Here is a 25,658-nt window from a genome sequence, read left to right on the forward strand (position 1 = left end):
ATCTCTGTGCTGAAAAACTGAAATCCTCTGATCACTTCTCCATCTTTAGGGCATTCTGTAAGTAAAACAATATGTATTTTAGTGATACACATTTTAGTATGTATCAATATTTACCACAATGAATGTTAGTCAGCAGTTTATATTAAACAGTATATATTCTTCAGGATAGCAACTTAATATTTTGGGAATTCGGCTAATAGGCGGATTTATGTTTATACATAAACTATACATGTAATTCATGGGGTCACAGATTAGTTTTCCTGCTCCTCTATTATCAATACTATGTTAAAAATCGGTGTCCAATGTGTCGGTGCTGTACATAGTATATGTAAAATGAACCAGGATCACCTACGGAACAGGGCAACTGCTGTTACACTCACTACCCTGAAAGAAAAAACTAACTCTTCTTGCAACCGCACGCCACATTTAATAAGTTTAAAAACATATGATATACCTGCCCGATAAACCAGAAAAAAACTTTATTTAAGTGTTAATAGTAAGCATTTACAAAATTAAATTGGTCAAAAATGTCGATTTACTAAAATGATTAAATTAAGCTGATTTACCAAAGTAAATATGCTATGATTCATTTGAAATACTGCATTTCTGTTGGACAGTTTTGATTTTATTAGACTTTGGAAATATCAAGTTAGATTTAGCATTATTTAGCCAATAAATACCTATATTGATTATATAATTAAACACTCACTTTTTACTTTCCAAAAGGGATATGAGAGATACATTTATAATGCTAAAAGAAAAAAGAAAAAAGGAAAAAAAGAAAGAAAGAAAATTTATATTATAATATAAACCACCGAAAAGCATGTAATAATAGTATTAAAACGGATATTGTCACTGTTGGCTTTCTTAATTGTCGTGGTTCTTTTAATGGTTTTTATTTACGAGATTCGTAGATTGTTGAAACTTCCTTGCAAGACGTGTAAAAATTCACTTCTATACTTATTCGTCTTTTTTATTTCCCATCTGTGCACAAATATTTATTTGTCTTTTTTCCCATCTGCGAAAGACATTCAAAAATATCCGTCATGTTACCTGGACAAGCGGAAATAATTACAGGAGCCAAATAATAACATGGGTCATGAAAACGTAAACTTTAATATTTTAACACCATTTCGACGATCACACATGTTCTAAAATAAAACTTTGAACAGTGCCTTTACATTGTGGGACAAAAATCCAATGACCAAACTGTGAACACGTAGCATATCGTTCCAAATTTTTATTTTTTACCTCGAAAAACCCGTCATGACATTTCACCGACTTATTTGCATTAACTTCATTCATATTTCCACGGAAGGTAACGTTAAGGAAGTGTTGTTCAGGCGGGCATTCTGTACAACAAAACAAGAAAGATATATGAAAACTGGGTGTGTTTGGCTTTCCAATACAACCAAATCAATGTCATAATAAAAACAGCTCAACTCACCAACGGTTATTACTTAATACCCAACCTGCTGGACCCGAAAGTGTTTAGACTTTGCCACAAGTATAGAGCCAGGCCTGTCTGAAAATGCGTCTGACTAGACTCTGTACCACGATATGGGACAATACACTTGATATTTTTGTGTTTTGAGTCAAAACAAATCGGATGAAATTAGATCTACCAGGAGAAAGAAAAAATCGATTTCACAACTGATATGACATGGGTTTGATTTCATATTTCGCTTGATATATGCCAGATATGAAATATTAATAAGTATCAGGAAAAAAGATTTGACGAACTATTTGTAAAGAACAAAATCACCGTTTATACTATTAGCAGCACAGTTTGTGACATTGTAAAATCTATACTCAAAGCCGTGAGTGACAAACGAGCCATATAGTTAGTTTTTCTCAATATTAATAATAATCATATCGAACTTATCCATTTGAATTACGAGAACACTATGTAATCATTAACAATTTATTAGTTTGTTTCTATACAGATACGCTGAACGAATTCTTGATTGATTAAATACCGTTATTTCAATTGAGAACGAATAATCCGGCATTTACCATAAAAACATGTAACCAATCCAACTTTTCGGCAATTTTGCAATCATTGTTGTTAACAATTCGCAAAAGGAACATATTTCCTAAGTATAAAGACGTTTTCCAATTATTATTCATGCAATTACTCAACCTAACCATTTTAATTAGCTATACTCAGAAAAAAATAAATTATTTAACTACTTTCAATAATCAGAAATGAAGAACGGCAAAAACAATACAGAATTTGACATTTGCATTGCTATTTCACATTTCGATACATTTCATATTAAAAGTCCTGGTCCAATAAAACGTTAATGAAAGATCATTCTACATAAAAATAGTTTTATACACAGATTTTGAAACGACTATGTAGCTTGTTTATTATTTCTTCCCTAAATAATCTTTAATAATATCAATTTTACAAACAAAATGAAGTTTACTTGCTATTTACTTGTAAAATTGAACAAAATGTTAATTATAGTCAGATTTTAATGTTAATTTATTTTTATTCTTACTATAATTATCTGAGAGTTTTAGAACAGCCCAGATATGAAAAAGTAAAATGTTACATACATTTTTTCGATGTTGGTTATGACTGAAAACAACAATTGAAAGTTCCAATTTTTAACCAATACTTGATCAAAACTGAAATATCATTCAAGATATTATAGAGACTTAAAAAGTGAAAATTGAAAATTTTAAATTTAACTTTATTTATTCAGTGGTTATCTGTTTTTATAAATGATTTTTATTTTGTTCATTCATATGCAATTCAAGCTGATCAATTTGAATATTGTTATATTACGTTTGGCTCATGAGTCCATATAATGGCTGTTTTGTAGTGTTTTACACTATGTATGTATGTATGTATGCGTGAATACCAGGACAAAAATTAATCATACATTTTGCATTTTTTTACATACTTTATTGAATTTTAAATAATTTCCTAAGAATATTGAACATCTAACTTACACTATGGTGGTAAGAATGCCTAAATTCTGTAAGAAAAATTGTCCACAGATTTCGACACCACTTAAATTGAAAATGTTTTTACAAAATATCTAAACGGTAAAACATTCCCATATTTAAATAACATGTGGTGGATAGTATTCTTATAAAATTGACATATTCAAAAGCGATGCCCCGACAATATGTTTGAGCAAAATTGTCGAGTTTTATGTCCGTTGCATAGCAACTTTAGCTAAATTTTAACAGTTTCATGAAAAAAATGAAAAACACTAATTTTGAATTCTCATGGAATAATATTATATCTATAACTGTTGCTGTTATTCTTCAATGTCTTTTTTATATCAAATATGACTATTTAGATGCATATTCAAGATCACTTTTTTTTTCGATTTACCTTAAGTGAGTGGGGTTGACACACACTCTTTTCTGAAAACCGAAATGTGTCATTAAAATAATTAATACATGTTATTCAGAGCTTTATATACTTGAAGATCGGTGTAAAAATACATTTTTGAAATGAAATATTTTTAATATTTTGTATTTTCTTAAGGGAATATTTTTAATTTTTTGTTTTAATTTTATGATCGTTTTTCATTGGAATGTCTAGAATAATTTTGCAAATTCAAGTTTGTATTTTGTATATTCGGCATATATTTTTTCGTTTTCCCCATACATTACAACAATAATAAAAAGGAAGAAGGTATGCATTATGAAAAAATGCGAGATTCCTTATTTAAAAAGTACTTTATTCGCCTAAATAAATTAACTTTAGAATTAAATTTTTTACACACCTCATTCGCTTAACAATGTCAATTGAGTGTATTTACAACATAAACAGCAAATTTTGTGATAACACATTGTCAAGAGTTGAGTCGTTAAGTTTGTGTTATTGCAATCTTTAGCATTTTTACTACCCTCTAGCATACATTTAGACACTTTCGGGTGCAAAAGCATGTTATTTATTTTACACCACTTAATAATCATATTAAGACTATATTGTAGTTTTTCTTCTATATCTGATTTATGCAATGTCGAATCATCAGCATATAATATATATTGTAGGCAAAATAGAAATAGGTCTATAGTTGCTCAGATTATCTTTCAATCCAGATTTGAAAATCGGAATTACTCGCGCATTTTTAAATTTCATCGGGTAATACCGGTATTTCTTATCTAATACTATTATTTTTCATACTGGCACTCAATTTGAGTTACAAAGGCACCGCACGATCTTATTATTTTTGGACTTAGTTAATCCAGTCGAGTGGTATCTAGTTTATCAATAATGTTTTTAATAACAAATGCAGAAATGTTTTAAATTTTGAATTATTTTCATTTCAATTTATTATCTAACTTATCCTTTAATATTTTAAATTCGTCATTAGATAACTGTACTTTTTTCTACAATATAAGAAATACTTGACAAAAATTTGTTCAAATCATTTATATTATTAGCATGATCATCAAATTTAGTGTCTCAAAAAGTGAGCCTTTCAGGAATATGTACAATTTCCTTTCTACCAAAGTTAGTTAAATCATTTATATTTTGCCAAATGTAATTGTATCTTCACTTTCATTTATTGCATTATTGAAGAAATTCTTTTTTCTTTTCTTTATCTCTGAGTTAATTTATTTCGTAATAATTTATATTCATCGAAATCTCAATTTTTGTGATATTTATCTCTTAAAAACGTCATTGCTTTCATTTCTTCAGTTAACAATTTAGACTGCGTATCAAATTTCACTCTCTTTTCTTTTATTGGAGAATATTTGGAAAAAATAACTTTGACTATTGAACAAATGATTTGAAAAGCTTAATTTGGATCAATAATATGCTCCACAGATTCTTGAGAAGATGGAGCTAAATCAGTCTGAAAAGATTGTTGATTAGATGTTTTAAATGATCTGTTCTTCATTGCCTTATGAAAACCAAGTTTCATTCGTGTCTTTACTGTTCTAATGAAACAGACAAGGAAGTGATCACTTATTGATAAATTTGATGCAAATATATTTCAGACCCGTATAAGGCTATTTACAATGCCATAAATATGATCAATGAGTGTTGCACTAGTTTAAGTTGTTCTTGTTGGAGTTTGAATGAATTGCCTTTGACCAAATTTTGATATTTAATTAGACAAATTTGTATTATTGAACTTATATCTGAGTTTATCAGGCATAAAGTTGATATTTACGTCGCCTAAAAAATAGTACTCAGAATATTTAGAATCAATTTCATCCAGTTGCTGTCCGTATTCAACAACCCATGATTGGCGTTCTTTTGGTGGGCGGTATGCACAGTTTACTAGAAAAGTTTTGTATGAAGGTAGTTTATCACTATCCAAGGAGATTCGAAATTTCCATTTTCTATGTTATAACGACGTTTTAGGGCACTTTCTCATTTATGAAATTTATAAATCCGCCTCTTTCACTTTCATTTCTATCCTTTCTTTTAAAACAAAGCTTTCTAACTTCAATTCATTATTTGAAACATTTTTATTTATTATATTTCACAAATACTTAAGATATCTGGTTTGTTCGTTTTCCCTAGATTATATCTGTTTTCATCATTTGTGCATCAAATGTTGTATATTGACCAATGCAAAACGCAAGCCCTTAGATGTTGACATTGTTTTGATTTGTAATATTGTGTTTTTTTTTCGGAAGACATATTAAAAGTAGAAAGCTTTATCTTGCTCATGTTATATTCTAAACTAAAAAAAATCAAAATGTGATGTAGAGATAGGAGATTACAACAAGAGTTTTAACTATAAAAATCATTCTATGACAATTCAAAATTAGTGCTTTTCACATTTAGATCAATCAAAAAATTGTTAAAATTTAGCTAAAGTTGTTCTGCACATACATAAACACATTACAATTATTACGGCATCACTTTTGGATATTTAAATTTTATAACAATACCATCCTCTACATTTTGTTTAAATATTAAAATGTTTTACCGTCTAGAGATTTGGTAAAATATTTTCAATCCATGTGGTGTCCAAATCTGTGGACTATTTTAATTACATAATTTAAGCACTTTCACCCCAGAAACAGATTACCAGTCCACTGAATTAATAAAGTTGTTAATTAAAAAAAAAACACTTGATAAGTCTCTATGATAGATCTATCTTGAATGAAATGAAATTTTGACCAAATATTGGTTAAAAATTGATATTTTCAATTATTGTTTTCAGTCATAAACAACACCAAAATACATGTTTTTAATTTTACTTTTTCAAGTTTGGACATCCAAAACTTTCAGAATGTTATAGTTAGAATAAAAATACATTAACATGCACAAACCTATGAAAATCTGACTAAAATTATCTAAATGGAAATTTTGTTCAATTTTTACGGCAAGTAAAAAGCAAGTAAACTACATTTTGTCTGCAAAATTGATATCATTTTAGATTTAGGGAAGAAACAATAAACAAGCTACATAGTCATTACAGAATCTGTATATAAAACTATATTTCATGTAGGACCCTCTTATATCAACGTTTCATTTGACCGGGACTATTATATATTTAAATGTTACAAAATGTGAAATAGCACTGCAAATGTCAAATCCTGTATTGTTATTGTCGTTCTTTACATCTGTTACTTGAAAGTAGTTAAATAATTTATTTTTGTCTGAGTATAGCTAATTAGAAAATGGTTAGGTTGGGTTATTGCATGAATAGATAATTAGAAAACGTCTTTATACTAAGGAAATGTGTTCCTTTGGGGTTTGAGAACGACAATGATTGCAAATTGCAGAAAAGTTGGATTCGGTTACATATATTCACAATGAAATATAGTACAAATGGGTCATTAAAAAAACAGCAGCCTTCCTCACAAAGTCAACGTGTATCATACAGTTAAATTATTCTAATTGAACAAAATTAACCGATGGTCTTTGATAGTCATAGCTATATGGAAATACATCCGGTTTGATCGAAAATTTAAATACGTATGGTTTTACTGAAATATGCCATAGTTATTTGAAAAAAAACACAAAGGTATACAAGTGGGTTACATGTCATTGAAATCTTGACCAAGTAAAAAAAGGCAAAATGAAATCGTTACCTTTTTGGACGCACTGTCCTGTTTCCTCTTCGCATACACTGGTGTCATTGCAGTTGCACTGTCGTTTTTTTATTTTTGAAGAAGATAAACATTTAAAGTGAATAAATACACTTAAATACCCGCATTTCTTTATTTGACAGAAACACACTTAAATACCCGTATTTCTTTATTTGACAGAAACGCACTTTAATACCCGTATTTCTTTATTTGACAGAAATACAATAAATACCGGTATTCCTTTATTTGACAGAAATATACTTAAATACCAAGAACTTTATAAAGATGTAACGAACAAAGTCCGCTGAAATTCTCTACAGTACGGATATAAGTACTATGCGGAAAAAATTACATGCCATTTCAGAACATTTTTACTTTGTGCGTTAACACTTTTGTCGCTGTGAATATGTAATACATTTTCTGATTTCAAAATTTATTCCTTTTAAACATTTATGAGAAAGACGCATTTAAGAGAATGACAATCATATCATCATATGTTTTAAGTTGGATTAATATATTTTATAGAAAATTATTTAGAAAATAAGCTTTTTAGATTCATTAATGTTTTATTAATTACGAAAAGATCTCACCAAAGTGGGTCGTTCATCCATGTCATTCCGTAATACCATCACACAGTGTTTGTCTGTAACCGCTGGAGAAATTTCGTGCGCGTAAAGCTCGCACAGTCGAAACAAACGCTTAAACCCTATAGCCTTACAGCTCGTTCTTCGCGTGCACTCATCGACGCACTGTTCCAGAGAATGATCAACTATCGTAAGAAACTTTGAATTCTGTGCCGGGCACGTGTGAAACTTACTTATACGAAAAGAATATTTACATAAAACACTCATTTTAGACAAAACATACATGGTACAACATATAACTAGTAGAAAATGATAATGTTTATTCTGATTTATCATATCTGCCTATGTTGAACTCATGTCACATGTAACAAGCGCGTTCCTTATTGTGATTCACTAGTTCAATTGACTGTATCCCACCGTCCTCATGTAACTTATTAGTTATATTTACAACTGAATATAGCTTTTATAATTGACACGTTCGTGTGTCAGATAATTCTTTTTCCAATCTTGCATGCATATTTAAATTGGTGTTAGATGAAGCAAAAACGTCCGCTGACTATGACTTATCAAATATTCAAACCTTATTTTATGAATTGATGTATTAAATCATTGTGATCATTAAAAGTCAAAGTTAAATGCGATATATGTAAAACATGAACTTAAAATCCAATGTTTGAAGGCCATAGTTTGAAAATTTAAAGTTAGGGTAGTACATGTATATGCAACAAAACCTACCTTGGATGGGGCCATAATTGACCCTTATGTATGATTTACATTAGTAAGGCTATATACCAAAAATCTAAGCTATGTCAAATTGTTTCACAAAAGAAGATAGAAGTGTGTTTTAGATTTATACTGAGTTTATTTCAAGTTCGATTGTGCTTATAAACACACTTTCGACTTTTAAAATGTGTATTTTAGTCTATATAGACTAAGTGACCTCATAATGAGGCAACTTTATTTATCTTATTTATTTATTTTTGGTTGGTTTTACGTCGCACCAACACTGTATAGGTCATATGGTTACTTTCAAGCATTACTGGTGGAGGGAGACCCCATGAGCAAACGGGAACCTGAGTAGAACCATCGACGTTCTGTTAAATAACTGGATGGCTTTCACACATGAAAGAATCCGAAGACGCTTGTGGGGCTCTAACTTACAGCGGTTAGAGGCACATGGTTTGAAGTCAACGACCTGAACCATGGCTACGGACGCCCTAGGGGCTACTTTAATCCTATGGAAATACTTCTATACTTTTGTAGAGTTTCACTAGGAAATGCTTCATCCCAATTGTCTAAGCGCTAAACCTTGGAGGGACTAATGAGACGATTTTAAAGGGATTCCACTGAGTATTTGTGTTATGATCCAACTGGATTAATATCCAAAATTTATGAATCATTTGATGTAAGTCTGAATCAAGGTCAGAAATAAGAAATTGTGATCAGTCTTGCAGATCATAATCTTGCCCCATTTTCCCAAAAACATAAATTTTTATTTTGCAAAAACCGGCATCGAGCACATTTATAACAAAATATATGTATGTAACAAATGTGTTTTATTTCCATTACACATGTGAAACATCCATGCCTTGCAAGTAAAATTTTAAGAATATGACTACGGCTAACAGAAAACACCGGAATATCTAGCTCGAGAGTGCTAACGAGGCTCTACATAGTTTCCATTAAACAGTTACCCTAGAGATAGATATTTCTTCTGTGGCAACAGCCAGTGTCTGATTTTTTTTTATTTTCTTATTTTTTTAAAAACAAAATCCATATTTCAGTATTGTATGAATTTACAGCGCTTCATTTATAACGGAAAAATGACGTCATCATCAGCTGGCAATTCGATGACGCAAAAAGTCCTTTTTAGAATCAGTATATAAACGGTAGATTATCATCTTGTCTGATACTCAAGAAACAAGGGTCTGCTCTAAACAAATTCAAACAACTAGATCATGAATAACGGTAAAGGACAATGAAAGATAAGTCAATGGAGTTCTTTTAAATTAATTTCATTAAATACTTTATTAAATATATTTTACTTATGTCCAAAACCCCTTATTTTAGATGATCAAATGCTTAATTTCTCGCAGAAAAAAAGGAATTTAAAATCACAGTGGGTGTCGTCAAATAGACCATTAACTATTCTGAAACAATGATGTGTTTCAGGAGAATTAGGGGCGTGGCTCGCCCAATAATATTTGTCCATAGGAACTACTTTGCCATCATGGAAACGCCAAGCATCCGGTGCGTAATAATCGACAGCATTCGCGTTCGTTCCATCCAGCCAGAACTGTTGATCTGCTAATCCTGGGATAAAGAAACGCAGAATTAGAATCATTCAGGTAAATTTATTAGCCCTTTTCGATAAACAATGGAATTTATACCCCGTTTCTTTTACGAAAATTGACAAAGTATACCTAACACACGTTTTTTCATGCAAATATAAACTGATTATTATTGCCGTGTCGCAAAAGATACAGTTCGTTAATTTGCAATCATATCAAACCTGTGCGTTTTATGGCACTAATTTCAAAATCAATGATTATATCATTACTTTCAACTTAAGTTATCAATTATCAATGTTAAGTAATTACCTCGTCTAAATTGCACATTTAACACAGCAGGAGTCTACAATTATGCTATTATCTATTTCTAAATGTTACGAATGATAGAAATGTTCAAACACCGCTTTTGAATAAAATCGATAAGAAAATTGTTTTTCTACCATGGTTTTTACGGAAGCGTATAAGTACCACGCTAACACTTACTTTTTGACACTTTAATCTGTAAATTTTAAACTTAAACGATAAAATGTTAATGCTGTGCATATGTCATGTAATAGATTTTATCATACATCCGCCGGAAAGCGCTGTTTACTGCTTTTTTGTCACGTTGTATACCGGAAGTCTGTCGAGTTTTCAAGTCGTTTAACTCTAAGTCATATATCTAATTTCTGTATGACACGGAAAATTATGAAATGTAACGAATTATCATGAATTATGCCGCTATTTCTCTTAATCTGCCGAAAATTGGATAGTGGTTTTGGTACATTCACTGCTGACAAACTGACAATTATGGACTGAGCAACAGTATTCAAGTCAAATTATGGCGAAAAGTAACGAACTACTCCGTATGTTTCAAACCGACTTCCTCCACTACAATAAAACTGTTGCACGAACAAGTAAATTTTATTACTTCTGATATATCTCAATTATAAAATAAATGTTCTTAAAAGCGATGAAAAAAGGTAAAAAAGGTAATACATGTATATTCTTAATTACTGACGGTTATCTACGTTTTTGTACTATAATGCCCGATGTTTTTATCCAAAGTACCGGGCAGTTACGTTGTCTACGACTGAAAATAAGAATTCAGGCTTATCCACCAGCGATGAATTAATGAAATAAGTTAAGCGGCAAATGTTTGAATTATTTATAAATTTGTGCTTTAACATTTTTTATAAATTTATATTCTGTTAAATTATTCAAACCTGGACAATCCTGAAGAAGCTCAACAATAAAGTCCATTTTCCATTTCTCGTCTACTTTGAAGAGGTGTCCATCGATCGACTCGCAGAACGCCGAAGCCTCGGAATGAGTAACAATTTCCTGTAGCTGAACATTTATTCTAGAACATTCTTTGGGTAAATCTATCCAATCTGAGTCAGCAGACGGACACACTGTGGTAGTCAACGAAAAAAATGTTATCTCCTTTGTAGAAGAGGAATAAAATAATTTGAATTTAACATTTCTTTTCGTTTCAAACTGGAAATGAAAGCTACGGCCATATACTTCTATCGGTTATCTGCAAGAAATAACTTTACAATTCGATTATTCTCTCAGATCTTTTATTAGGTTTACTTCAGAAATTGCTTAACTTTGGACAGAAGAGCATTAAAACTATTTGTATCTAATTTTGTCGAAATGTATAAGGAATAGTTTTAACTTTGCACATCAAATGTAGATATTTATAGAATCTATGTTAATTATTTAAGAATGTTTTCGAACCTATTATAAAATGCTTACCTTTGCGCTTATAAAATACAGAACCAGTCATGACGTTTTCAGTTGTATTGACATTGCACTGCGAGCGGCACGCAACGCATGTCAGCGTGTCCCGCTGGTAAAATATACCACTGCACGTAGGGAAGACGGAACACACCCTAGCGCAGTCTAAAACACTAGCCGATTTTGTTGACTCGAAAATTTCGTTTCCTTCATGACATCTATATCCATTTAGTTGTTCAAACCTTTCCAATTTATCACTTATAATTATAGCATTTATTAGGAAAAAAGGTACAAGACAAATCTTAATCAAGGACAACATTGCCATCATGAAATCAATCTGGCGACTAGTGACATAGGAATTGATCTTCAATGTGAAGGGACATGAACGCAACACACCTGATTATTGTCTAAACAATTATAGTTATCTTGAAGACTCAGTGTAAGGTTTGTTGTTATTTACGCCTTCTAAATCATAAAGAGCTGACAATTCTGATGAAAAGTAAAACAGACGATTCATATTTAATGTTTTTAAAAGCAATACTAAATATTAAAATATTTGCCTAGTGGACAAAATGTGATTTTATTACTGATGGGGATTTTTGTGACATAAATGGTTGACTATGATAGGGAAAACAATTGTTGTTAGTTGCAAGTTTTCGTTTTATTTAAATATGAATACTATAACAAGCTGGGCCTCTATTGCCAGGAAACGCTGATCAAAAGTAGCTACTTCATTTCAAAATTATAAAAAACACATATAGATAATCTTTTTTTATTTCTTTAAGTATGTCAATTTATAAGCAAGCTCTAATAATGAACGGAATTGCAATCAAGCAAAATAAGCTTTTGTTTATATAAAAAGAGTGTAGCTGTGAATTGTCAAAACTGACTTATGCTGCATCTGTTGAAATGTCAGAACTGTAAGTGAAATGATTTTTTTAGAATGTTTATTTTTATGAAAAAGATGTGAAAATGTTTTTTTTTAAATCATCTGTTTTTTTCTATTTGGTTGAGCATTGGACGGCAGTAGTAACTGAAAGTTACTGTTCTCGAACATAAAATCCCTAAGTGCAAAATTAAAAATGTTGCAGGCTTGGTTTGATAGAGTCTGTTCATGGACTGATCATATTATCGTACTATAATATCATTTAGAAATTATTTCTCAAAATTCAAAATTTGATTTTGGCAACCGATGTCCGTAACTCCGATATGTATGATGTATGGCAGAGCTTTTAAATTGCTCGGTATAAATTTTCATGTAGATTTAGAAAAAAATGGTAGATATTAATGTCACAGAAAAATTTAAGAAAATAGAAAATTGCATAAAGTATTGGAATCGGAGGGAGTTAACTTCTATAGGTAGAATTATAGTTGTTAAGTCTATTATATGACCACTTCTAACACGGTTGTTTATGTCTCTTCCAAACCAGAGTACACAAATACTCAAAGATATTAATAAAATGTTTTATGAATTTGTTTGGGGTGGCCCATCTAAAATTAAATCTAGTGTTTTAATAAAAAAAACTACAGGGAAGGTGGTTTAAAAATGATTGATGTATTTGCATATATAAAAAGTTTGAAATTAACATGGTTTAGAAGACTTCTCACTGGAAGTGGTAAAAAATGTTTCACATTTATAAGTAACATTTTTAATTATGACAAAGTTTTTAACTGTGGAAAGTGTTATGTAGAAATTGAATCTAAATCAATGTACAATTACTTTTGGAAAGATGTTTTGTTAGCGTTTATTGACTTTAAAAATATTGTGAAAATAACAGATATAGACCAGTTACAGTCCATTGTTTTACAATAATAATATTTTAATAGATAGGAAGCCTCTGTATGTTAAATCAAGGTATGAAAATGGAGTGTCAAAGATATTATGCAAAAAACTTGAAATTTTGTGAGTAAAAAAAAATTAGAAACAAAAATTGGTACAAATATATTTTTTTTTAGTTTATGAAGGTTTGAAAAGTGCTATTTGAAAGTACATAAAGTCTCTAAAAATAGAATATTCTAATAGCAACGTAATATTGCCATCTATTCCCTTTTTATATAAAACAAATATTTTTATGTAGAAGTGGAACCTCTACCATATATAACGTATTTATTGATAATTGTCAAATACCTACATTTATATCAAAATGGAATGCTTATTTTTACATTGATGATACTGAGTGGAAATACCTGTTTGAATGGGTTCACACTGAAACTAATGATAGTTACATTCAATGGCTTCAAACTAGAATCACCGATAGAATTCTAGGAACAAACTATTTATTGTCTAAAATGAAATTGACACAATCTGATAAATGCACTTTCTGCAAAGAAGAAAAAGAGACATTATCTCATTTATTCTGGAATTGTTCTGTTATAAAAACTTTTATCTCAGATGTGCAACAATTGTTAAAATGTCATAATGTTGATTGGACGGTTGATTGTAAGACATTTATTTTAGGGTATCAAAAAGGTGACCAATGTCAATTTAATATTTTTTGTCTAGAATTAAAAAGATATATATTCTTGTGCAAGAGGAGGGAGATAATATCATCTATACAAGGCCTCGTCTGCAGTTTAAACCTAGCATCTTCAATAGTTAGTTATACTAAAGTTAAAAATCTATGTACTCATCAGTTGATATGATAGCAAATAGACTTTTTTGAATTAACTACTTATATATTACAGTTTGTGTATTTTTGTGGAAATCAAATACTCTGAATCCCAAGAGAACTTTTATCTTCTGTGTATTGTATATATTATAAAATAATGTATGATATAAATGCCCTTATGTTTTTTGTAACATTATAATAAATTGTAAGGTAAAATATTGGATGGATCCCCGACGCTACTTTACCTATTATGGGGATAGTAAACGGAGTTACCTCTTGGGCTTCAAAAAAAAAGATATGTATAATGTACTCAGTGACGGTCTTGGCTATAACATTTTGGACCGAAAATGGTTATACCGAACTTTTGGCTTTTTTACATAAACTTTTCTGTGGCTTCTATATAGTATTATAACATAATATCAAAATTGGACCGATAAAGGCAACAAGTGATATTTCGACCTTACATATTAGATGCTTTCAGGCTTTCAGTCAGCTGGATCAGTGACGCTTGTGACGATTATCTCAAAATCTGGAGGATCGAGAATAACAGCCTGAGAGGATGAAAAAGACAGCTCGGGAAGACCTCGATCGAGGCCCAAGAATGTCGCACTCTCAAAGTAGGCATTACGTGGGAAAGAGAGGGCAAAGAAGACTTCTCAGAAGACCAAGACGAGGAGCAATCTTCAAGATCCACCAGATAAGGGAAACAGTTCATGGTCATATGGTTGAGCTTGATAGTTGGTAAGAATAAACTTGTCCGTCCGAAACGCATGTTTTTTGCACCAATCCGGAACATCTGACTGAGGCACCATTGCTTGTCCGTGAGTCTGTCCGTACACCTTGCATGTACGCTTTTAAAACATCTTTTATTTAGGCAGCAAAACAGCGCATGATTGCATTATATTGGTTTCATATGCCCCCCGTGTATTATCGTAATTAAAATATAAAAATGATTGCGTATTCTTTGGTATCATTATGTGAATTACTGAATTCAAATAAATTAGGTCACCATTAGCATAGAATAGAAGAGGACAGGTCGATAATTGATCAGACATTAAAAAGATTATGCACGAGTGTCATTTTCTATAAAACGGCATTATGTGTTTTTCCATAAAACTGTTTTAACCGCCTTCCATAAGCTATATATCGACTTGAAATTGAGACACTTGAGAAAAGTTGAGTTGAACTATTTAAATTGGACAAAATCATTCAGATTCAACGTTTATGATCAACTACACATTCACTTCCACGATATTGTGTAACCTTTTATGTGGTAGGCTGTTATCTTTAGTTCACAATGCATAACTCTAACATGATTTGTTATCGTTTAAGACAAATTATACAGTTCTACTGTAAAGTTCTACCAATCTATAATGAAATAAGTTTACATTTTCCTAATAACTCAAAGTCTTGCATTAAAGTGGTGTAACAGGACGGAAAAGGTTTACTACCATTAATAATTGTGTGACGTATATTGTTTCTTAATTAATTAATTATTTTTTATCCTTTGAAAGATATTATAATGTTTCACTTTATGATCCCTGTACCTGACGTTGATCGTTATTCCTTCATCAGCTAACGTGTATGCTCTGGTACTTTATTTAGTTTATTTTTAAAGAAATGTCATTTGTTTACCTACTTCACCCCGTTCACTCGCCAACAGTTTTCCATCTACTCCTCGTTTTATACAACCGTGCTAGACTTTGTACACAAGACAATGTCGTTTTTCACATTTTTTCCTAAAACAGTTCGAGTTGAAGGAGGCCCCCTCAAATACAAGTAGAAGGAAGCTTATTTGTATTAAATACAGATTTTGATATGACCCTATTTAGTGGTAAATGTCCACATCTTTTTTCAACAAATACACTAAAATCTATCGCCAATTTAACCAAATGTATTCAATTTGCAGAAAAAAGCAAATCTTGCAATAAAACCAGACATATTTAGCTTCACAAAACTGTTAAGTTGGAAATGGAAAAATTGATTACGTTATGAAGGAGAAAGAAGTTGAAACTGTATCTTGGGTGAACTAGACTTAAAAAGAAATTTCTTTGGTTTTCTGTGTGCTGTGGGGCTATTTCCGGTCAACGCTGTACAGCAGTGGGGTCAACGCTGTACAGCAGTGTATTGTGTCAGTTTAAAACAACTTCTATTTTATGATGATAAAAAAATAAAACTTAAGATATTCTTTTCACAAATGAGATAATAATGCTCAAGAAAATTGCAAAAGTCATAGAGTAAGAATAAAAGAAACAACACTTACCGCCAATTTCAGTCTTCAGGCAATCATCTATCCCACTGAAATTGTTTGAATCTGTATTCAGATCAATTGTCTTTAATACAGCCCTTAGGCAAATTAAGTGGCGGCCCTCCTTTAATTTTGTGAATGACTGCTTAAGGCACAGTGTGTATGCTTTTATATCTTTAGTTGTTCTTAGCGCAGTGCCATTCCTCTGAAGCAATTATAGCCTCACAGATCTTGTTCTTTACATTTTTAGGATGTTGAGTATGTACAGACTCAATCAAACCGAGTCTGCAATTGTTATGTAATTTTGTTGTGATTAATGCTTCCAAGGGATCACTTTGTTTCCAGATTGTTTTCACTCGGGCCTTAATTTTGCTATAATACTGATAAAAGTACGTATATTTCTTTATATATTTCTTTAATTTATCGTTAAATTGAACGAAGGTTTTGAAAACTATGGCCATTAAATTTATTTTCTTTGTTTATTCTGGCATCAAAAAAGGCTCATGCGAGGTTGTCTACATTTATGCCTTTATTACAAACTCTTACCATTTTATATGTAAGAAGGAAGAAAATTATCCTTATACATCTTTGACCAAGTAATTTTCTAAATATCTAGCTTTATTTGCTGTATTTCATAATATATGGTAAAATGAACGCAACGCACCTACAAATGAAGTAGGAGATTGCTGATTAGTTAAGACATTTTTTCTTTCACAAGCTCTAACGTAAAGGAAATGACCGCGAGTAGCCCGCGTGTTGTGACCGCTTTTTGAACTGGCGATTTGTTCTTTCTGTATATAAATTGTATACATTTTTGAGGAAAAGAGACACCATGTTTTTGGAGCCAAGTGCTAGAACACCATTTGTAATATATCGTTACCGATAGGCAATTAAATAAGTTTGGATATCTTCTGTACAGAAATATAAGACTCAACGCTCTTACCAACAGGCAATGGCATTAATAGTTCCATTACGTGGCATGGTAATTTTCTTTCGGCAGTGAAAGTTGATACTTTAAGATAATACAGACAAATCCTGAAGATTTTACTAAGAACTAAACTTTCACAATGACATAATATAATGGCCATTGTCCCTGAGAATGTTCCTGGAGTACATCATGTTTAAACTGGTAGGGGACTTTTGTATCGCTTGCTGCTTGTTCTAGTTAGGTGGTCCAAGTATTCCTCGCTTGAATACTGTATAATCGCCATTAGGAAATGTTGCCTGCTTTTTGTCTTTGGCCAAATTGGTCTTTTGATATATGCACGCTTCATAATCTGACGCTGTTTCAAATTTCATTTATATTCATCATAAACTGTCTGTTGGAGATTATCATTTACAGTGACAGATGAACCGCATTCCAAACACCCCTGTTCATAGTTATCTCATTCCAGTATTCAGCGAAGTTCGGCTCCATATCTAGCTTGAAATGGTCATTTAGACTTGCTGTAGAGTCTTCCATCTGTGGTTCTATTTGGTGTTTCCTTTCACCATATATACGTTTGTGACAACATATTTTGAAGCCAAAGCAGTTCTGCTTTAATTGCTACTGGGTCAGTGTTTAGTTATGTTTTTGAGATTTCTAAGCTTAGTCATTCAAAATTGATTTCCGCCGAACGGAATGGACAATAGTGGGTATTGCTCTCTGATTAAAATCGACTCCTAAAACACTCAACTACATGTAAGAAATAAATAGATCTGAACTTTAATCAGGTTTCATGGGTATTGTGCTTTTAAACTTATTCACGGTGGCATACCTAGAATGGTACACTTGAACTTCCGTCAATCTAGAACCTGCAAGCCAGTCTGGCCGCGCTTTCCCAATGCTATCAGACGCGGCATCATATCAAGCTGTCATGACGTTAAGCGCTTTAATCCCCGTCCGCGATTTGCTCTCCTATTTGTATCTTGTATCCTGCTTGGCTCTTTGCCGATGGTCTTATGATGCTGGATTGTGCTGGGCGTTGCGTTCACTCAATGCTACCCTTCCTTTTTGATCTTTGTTTTCATATTTTAGCCAAAGAGTTGTCCTTTTCAATATACAGACTGAATACGCATACATTTTCCTACGAGTATTGTGTTCGAGTTCGTCAGTCTCATTCTTATTCACCTTTATTTTTCTCAAAGGTCAAACGTTTAGCTCACCGTTTTACGTCTTAAATGCATGAGGAATTTAGAAAACATGATAATGATAAATAAATAAAAAATAAACAAACATAAGCAACAGTAACACAGTTCTGGCTACTTTTTTCGTTTAATGGATTTTATTGAACATATACTAGTACTTTAGTATTGTCTAAAATGTCACCACCACCGTGATCAGATATTGTCCCATCTTCGTCAGCTGCTGAAGCTGACCTCTTGTCATGCTTTCAGCATTGATTGTGATATGATGCCTTATAAAGATACAAGAATCTTGAAACAAAACACAGAAAGAGTTTAAGACGAAAAAAGGAACGTTCGATATTGTTTACATCAAATTTATTTGAAAGATCACTGGGATTGTAGGAAACAAATAATGATGGTTTTCGCTTAGATAATAAGATCACATTGAATTATGTCAACGATGATCGTCCCGTAATGGCAACCGCGGGCTTTTTTTCGGAATTTTTGTGTTATGTGACATTTTAACTCTTATAATGGAACCTAAAGGAATAAACGTTAGACTAAGTTACATCTTAAATAACGCTTGAAAATATACTTCAATATTCACAAATATAATTCATCAGTTTCGTACAGTCTCTGTCATCGAATAAATATTCGCCATTTTCTTTCGTTAACCTAGCACAATCTTTATTTTCATAATCATCCGGTTTGTCTTTGAACCAGAATACATTCTCAGTCATCGGCACCAGGGTGTTATCAGCAAACCTGTACTTCCCATTGACGGGTCTCCCGTCCGTCCAGTAATCATCACAACCCGAATATGCTAAAATAAAAAATCATAAATATGTTTATCTCCTCCTATGTCATTTATAACCATATCTTAAAAGCTATAAAATGTACCGGTTAATGTTAAGTGCCTTCTTAGTACCTGGTTGGTGTGGTTGTGTTATGTCGTGACAGCGTTCTATGAACGTTCCTTATTAGGTGGATTTATTTTTTTCATTATGCATGGACTGAAATTAATTTGATCAAATTGCAGTGAGATGGCCGCAAGTATGCTACACGTCTTATTTGAACAACATCTATCCAGCTAGTTTACGAAAAGACTGGCGGTTCTATTGATTTCGCTCGTGACTGGAATATTGTTCGATTAGCGCGTATGAGGTCTTCCTCTCCACCAGTAAACCTGGAATATTGCTATATGGCCTTTATAACGTCAATATTACTTAAAATCGAACAAAACAAATAAACAAACAAATAGTCAACCATGTTTAAAACTCACAAAAAGCAGTCGATCCTCGCTTCAACGTACCAAAATTCAAACACGTTATTAAAAGGGCCATTGACGTACCAATATTAGAAAGATTTTATATATTAGAAAGAAAATTAAATCGTTTATCATATAAAGAATTTACGTTTACCTGAACAAGCTGTCAGAATTTCATTTAAAAACTCCATTTTCCACCCTTTGTCAATTTTCACTAGTTTACCGCCCTTAGAGGAACATTTTGAAACCGCTTCATCTCGTGTAAAGGATGCGGTTAAGAAAATGTTTACAGCGAAACCATCTCTGTAGTAGCCGTCAGATGATGGACAGTCTGTAAGTGAGCATAAAATAATAATGTAACTAAAAATACTCTCCTAGACTGAAAGCTTCCTTAATGGACGTTTTGAACGTTTTTATAAAATTTGCTTTTATTTTAATCAAATTTGAATGCATTTTCATATGTTGTTTTTATTTAAATAACTATGAACAATTATCTTTTTATCCCCCGTCGAAGGCGTTGTCCGTCCGGACGTGCGTTCTGCTGTCCGTCTGACCGGCAAAAAATGACTGGAGCATAAAAGGACTATTTTAATTAAAAAAAGAATATTACTTCATATATTGACAGCACCTTGTATATTAATTATAAAATATCATATACTAGTACATGTACATGTATAGAGCTTGTGAACCAATAAAAATGGATATAAATAAGCAACTCAGATTCTGTGTTAACAATTTCAGTTTAACTTCTTATATCCAATTAAAACACTTGAAACTAAGGTTTTGTTTGAGTTATAACATACTTAGCTTGCATTCTGGGATATAGGACCACCTGCCCTCACTTTCACATGTGATTGTTTTCACACCTGATGCTTCCTGGAAACCTGTGTTACAAACTATTGCCCGCGACGCTCCAACGTTGTACCCAGTTCCGGTAAAATATCCATTCAATAGTGTAAAATTGCTGCAAACTGAAGTAAGAAAGGTGTCTTTGTTACTTTTTAAAATAGAAAATATAGCTAGCAATGTGGCAAAAAATGAAAGTGCCGCTTATAGCAAACCAGGTAGCAATATGAAGAGAACATAATGTTACAACAATATTCAAAAATGTAATGGTTTTATCAGAATTGATTCACTAGTACCGGGAATCGTGGGACATTTGTGGGGGGGGGGGTTCTTCAGTTTGATTTAAAATGGAAATTTATTAATCCGAAGAAATTAAATTATTATCACCATTTATAACATTGCATATGGGGTTATAACTCCAGTTGCCCGAAATTTCACAGGTTATCGTCGTAATGTTCGATCGTTCCTCATATCCCGTGTTACAAACTACTGTTCTTACAGCGCCGACGTCATTTCCGGTTCCAATTAAGTTTCCGTTCAACGTAGATATGTCGGTACAAACTGAAATATATACATAACCGTTGTGATTTCTAGATGTATAACACATGCTAATATGGTCAGAATTTGTTTGAATAGTCTTCTTTGCATGAGCCATATGTAAGTAACATTGGCGGGAAAATTACACTGGATCGAAGTAAAATTTAAATTGCAATAGCTACGAAACATATTATGTTGTAATACCACTTTGTTATTTTATTATTGGACTAGACATAAATTTAAAAATCCTTAAACAACATGCTTTTAAAGATCCTGTATGTTGTAATTAAGGTTGTTACCACACTTAAGTTATTTTTATATATGTATATAATTATGCTTCTAAAACAATTTTCAAACATCGAATAATGTGTAAAATATATGTACTGCAAACATTTGTCCACATTAAAAGCAATCATTAAAATATATGCATTCATTTCTTATTGAAATCTTTGACTAGACTTTATAGAAAATAAATTTTAAATTACCTCTCCTTATTAACATGATATGTAAATTCGTAATATCTTCATAAATAATGCTTTTTGGAACTTACAATATTGATAAATCTTCATTTGAGCATCATATTTATGATATAAAGACAATAAAATACTTAATAAACATGGGATTAACTGTCTAGACATAAATGACATAAAGAAATTTAAATATATGACATAAATAAACTTTGCATTAATGATTCACACATAAGAGTAACAATCTTGGCATAAAACGTGTATATATTATAACTCTGTATTATCGGCGGAGCTCTATTACAAACGTACTCACAATATTTTGTCATGTGCGGTAATGCATTCTCTTTGACCTCATTCAAAAAATATGTAATGATTAGTTGAAATTGTTCTGCTTCACACAAAATATTACTTATCATCTGTGGAATTCAATGCAGACATACAGGAAACGTTTAGTATATCGTCTCATACTACATTGAATAATTAGTGTTGTCAAAAACTAATGCAGTAAAGACTATAAAAGCTTAATTCAATTGTAGTGTTTGAGCAATTGAGAACATAATAGTGCCTATGATTGTTAAAAGATGAAATAAGCCAGTCTTGTCAAACCTACAGCATTCAAAAAATATACAGGTCTGGCATGAAAAACTATGCAGTAAAGACTATAAAAGCTTAATTCAATTGTAGTGTTTGAGCAATTGAGAACATAATAGTGCCTATGATTGTTAAAAGATTTCCACTTAAACAAATTCTTCCGTATGATTTTTTTTGTTTGTTTGTTGCTTTATTTTTGTTTTGTTGTTGCTGTTTTTTGTTGTTGTTGTTGTTGATGATGATGTTTGTTTTATTGGTTTTTACTCTTTGTTTTTGTTGTTGTAATTGTTTTGTTATGTTGTTGATGTTTTTGTTGTTTATTGTGTGTGTTCATTCAAAGAAAATACAACTGCAGCTCACCGGTTGTAGAAATACATGACGGGGTATGACTCCAGTCGCCAGACGTCCTACATTGAATCGAGGAAACGTTGCTTGCTTCTATAAACCCAAATCCACAGTAAACTACCAGTCGAGATCCTACATCATTTTCATTACCGAGAAATCCAACATTGTTAATTGAAAGCTGGTGGCATTCTGTAAGCGGAAGAAACAGTTTTCATTGTTTGCGTTCTTTAAAAATCTTATGAAAATGGTTAATCATTCACTATGCAAACCACAAAAATAATTTGGGGCATACGGTTTCCGTGTCGTTCATCAAGACATACAGGTAGTTTCATTTTGTCGGAGAAAATAAATTAATCAGAAAAATTCAATGTTTTACGCTATTGTTTCACAGGTTCAAAAGGTAGTGTTACTTTCCTTTTGGTAGTTGATGTGACTTTGGTTATTCAATTTAGAAAACACCAAGTACTTTTTCACATTATTTTGGCAGGTCTAAACATTGATTTCTAAGTTTAATCAGTTCCACTTTCGTTGATCATTTCACGAGGACTATATGGGTGAGATATTTATGTCGTATATAAAAGTATTGAAACCACATCCTACATTATCTATTACTCTGTCTATTCAATGGAAAATTATGTAACAAATTTTATTTTATATTGAAGTCTAATTATTTGTCTTAATACAATTTTATCAGGATCCTTTACGATTCTGACAGCTTATTAACCTGTAAATATTTCTGAAACCTTTAAGACTTTCTAAAATAAAACAAAGCTCGTATAAAATATGCTCGTGATTGGTAAAAGGTTATAATGACACTTCTTCAATATTTTCATATTGACGTCAATGTTTGCCACTACGTCGTTGGTACTTTAAACGCATTTAACGCCATTATTTTCATTTTTGAATAAGCATGTATAAAATGATAACATGTTGTTGCTGTCCATTGACATGTGATATGATTGATAGAAGACAGTTTGTATTTAAATCAAAACACTGATATTAACATGAAATATTAATCAATTTTATTAATCAATGTGTAAATATGAGTGAGGTCATCTGTAAACTAGACTTCTAGTAAATTTTACTGGCTTTATGCCGTACAGGTAATCTGTGTGTTATGTCAGGGGCAAGTTACACAGACGGTCGGTCCCAAATCGGTCATTTAATTTTAATTTACTCGCTGTTTTGATCGGTTGTCATGCGTGATTTTTTTTCTGGTTTTCTGTGTAAACGGCCATCGGTAAGAGAAAGCAAACTCAAACGGGGTTGGGTCGATGATTAAAATGCTGAAATACTATCGGTTTTCATCGTTTGTAAATCGGAGCTAAATCGGGCGCAACGCTGATTAATCGGTGTTTGATAGCTTGTCATCAGTGGTTAAACACTTTCCGTCAGATATGGCCGGTGATTAATATTTGGTTATCTTTGTCCAATCGGCGATATCGGTGATTAAGAGCTTGCATATAGGTTGCTGTCGGTTATTTGTAAAACATTTTCACCGATTGAGAATTTTAAACATGTTAAAAATCCCAATCGGTAATTTATCACCGATGAAACTTATCTTTTCCCAATAGCAGTTGATAGGTGGAAAACAGGTGACCAATAGGTGATATCGGTGTTAAATACGTTGTCATCGGTTCACTACATAATTTGGCTAAAAAAACTACCGATCAATCACCGATGGCTCTGTGTAACTGTGGTGTCATCGCTTTAGCATTTAGAACGCTCAATTATTGTACCCAGAATCTTTCTTAAATGTACTTCTTGTTTTAATAACCGTTTTTAAAAAAATGTTTAAGATAATTTGAGTTATTTGCCCTTACCTTTATTTGAGCACGTGCCGGCATCGCAAACTTGATCCTCGTTACATGTACAGTCATTAGGTACCTTAATAAGATTATAAACGGGGAAATTAATGAAATTTATGTGAAACATATAAAAGAAAATATACATATTTGTCAATCTTTAAAGGACATATTATTTTATAATTCTCTGTTTGTTTGTTTAATTAATTGAATGAAATTTATTATTGTCGTCTCAGTTATCATATTCAAAATTAAACCTAAACCTGTGTTTTTGTCCCTAACCATCATAGATTCGAGTTCTGAGCAAGACACTTGCATTCTAACGCAATGACAATTTAATTGACCATAATCTATCTGATGTAATTCGTCATGTCGCTGTTTAAAAGTGAAAATCTGGCAGTTATATTTGATAGAAAAAAAAAAGTTATTTCTGGAACAGAATCCAGAAACAAGACATGTTTTATACAGTTTATAATTTATATTATTCTAAAAAAACTAACTGATCTTACAAGCGTATTATCAATATCTTGTTTCCCAATAACGATGCCTGCTCGATTTTGTATCCGAGAAAATGTATCCGAACTTGGGTACAGTTGGCACATATTTGTATACCTATTGTACCCAACGTATTCACAGCCTTGTCGTTTCCCACATTCAGGAATACAGTCGTGTAATGAAATTCCAACAATTGTTTTTAATGGTAATTTATCTGGCAAGAAATAATTCCAATTTGTAAATGATATTGCACAAATCACGCTTATTTGATTTGAGATCAATACAAGGAAAATAATATTTATTATATCAAAACTATGCATGACGTCCTCTTAGATATTATAGTGGTATCTAATATCCTGATTTGTTTAAATTTTTTTGTCAACTTGTTTCTGTCTCTATTTTCGATTTTCCTGGACGAGTCAATAACACTGTAGAGTAAATTATTCGTTGTTAAAGTAATCGGGAAGGGGGTGCACTTAAAATCAGTTAAAGTTGAAAGTTGAAAATAATGCAGTCCTGTTGACTTTTCCTGAATGACATTAAGAGCTTTCTGTTATATTTACTTTACTACACTGTTCAAATAATATTTTCCTACGACTAACACAAACATTTAAAGAAAAATGTGACAAGGTGTATTACAAACCTTCCGGTATATTGTACAAGCTATTTACAAGCTATTGTTCCATTTGCTTGCCACTTTAACCCAAAGCTATAGT

General features: G+C 31.7%; 3 protein-coding genes across 3 annotated transcripts; all 3 read right to left on the reverse strand.

The window, feature by feature from the left end:
* Nucleotides 1-1,140: 1,140 nt before the first annotated feature.
* LOC132718446 (uncharacterized) lies at nt 1,141-8,301 on the reverse strand. The gene is made up of 3 exons (XM_060702146.1): nt 7,620-8,301; nt 7,033-7,090; nt 1,141-1,352 (listed from the first exon to the last, which is right to left on the reverse strand). The coding sequence occupies exons 1-3, from the start codon at nt 7,947-7,949 to the stop codon at nt 1,141-1,143; spliced, it is 600 nt and encodes a 199-aa protein (XP_060558129.1). The 5' UTR covers nt 7,950-8,301.
* A 1,384-nt stretch (nt 8,302-9,685) lies between these two features.
* LOC132718448 (uncharacterized) lies at nt 9,686-11,958 on the reverse strand. Its single transcript, XM_060702147.1, has 3 exons — nt 11,645-11,958; nt 11,110-11,298; nt 9,686-9,926 (listed from the first exon to the last, which is right to left on the reverse strand). The coding sequence occupies exons 1-3, from the start codon at nt 11,952-11,954 to the stop codon at nt 9,688-9,690; spliced, it is 738 nt and encodes a 245-aa protein (XP_060558130.1). The 5' UTR covers nt 11,955-11,958; the 3' UTR covers nt 9,686-9,687.
* Nucleotides 11,959-18,791: 6,833 nt separating this feature from the next.
* On the reverse strand, nt 18,792-25,658 carry LOC132718449 (CUB and sushi domain-containing protein 1-like). The gene is made up of 7 exons (XM_060702148.1): nt 24,957-25,658; nt 24,466-24,529; nt 22,658-22,831; nt 21,090-21,263; nt 20,660-20,827; nt 20,011-20,187; nt 18,792-19,412 (listed from the first exon to the last, which is right to left on the reverse strand). Exons 1-7 carry the CDS (start codon nt 25,260-25,262, stop codon nt 19,186-19,188), a joined length of 1,290 nt encoding a protein of 429 aa, XP_060558131.1. The 5' UTR covers nt 25,263-25,658; the 3' UTR covers nt 18,792-19,185.

The sequence above is a fragment of the Ruditapes philippinarum genome, unplaced genomic scaffold (assembly GCF_026571515.1).
Source record: "Ruditapes philippinarum isolate M1 unplaced genomic scaffold, ASM2657151v2 ctg1244_1_1_1_1, whole genome shotgun sequence".
In the NCBI taxonomy this organism is placed as follows: domain Eukaryota; kingdom Metazoa; phylum Mollusca; class Bivalvia; order Venerida; family Veneridae; genus Ruditapes; species Ruditapes philippinarum.

Coding starts and splice junctions, on each gene's coding strand:
- LOC132718446 (XM_060702146.1), bottom strand. CDS start 7,949: ATGATAAATCAGAATAAACATTATCATTTTCTACTAGTTATATGTTGT. Junction 7,091..7,619: donor TGGATGAACGACCCACTTTG/GTGAGATCTTTT, acceptor AAAAAACGACAG/TGCAACTGCAATGACACCAG. Junction 1,353..7,032: donor AGGACAGTGCGTCCAAAAAG/GTAACGATTTCA, acceptor TTTGTTGTACAG/AATGCCCGCCTGAACAACAC.
- LOC132718448 (XM_060702147.1), bottom strand. CDS start 11,954: ATGATGGCAATGTTGTCCTTGATTAAGATTTGTCTTGTACCTTTTTTC. Junction 11,299..11,644: donor TGTATTTTATAAGCGCAAAG/GTAAGCATTTTA, acceptor TGACTACCACAG/TGTGTCCGTCTGCTGACTCA. Junction 9,927..11,109: donor GCTTCTTCAGGATTGTCCAG/GTTTGAATAATT, acceptor TCTTTATCCCAG/GATTAGCAGATCAACAGTTC.
- LOC132718449 (XM_060702148.1), bottom strand. CDS start 25,262: ATGCATAGTTTTGATATAATAAATATTATTTTCCTTGTATTGATCTCA. Junction 22,832..24,465: donor CGGCACGTGCTCAAATAAAG/GTAAGGGCAAAT, acceptor TTCCGCTTACAG/AATGCCACCAGCTTTCAATT. Junction 19,413..20,010: donor AATTCTGACAGCTTGTTCAG/GTAAACGTAAAT, acceptor TTTTTATTTTAG/CATATTCGGGTTGTGATGAT.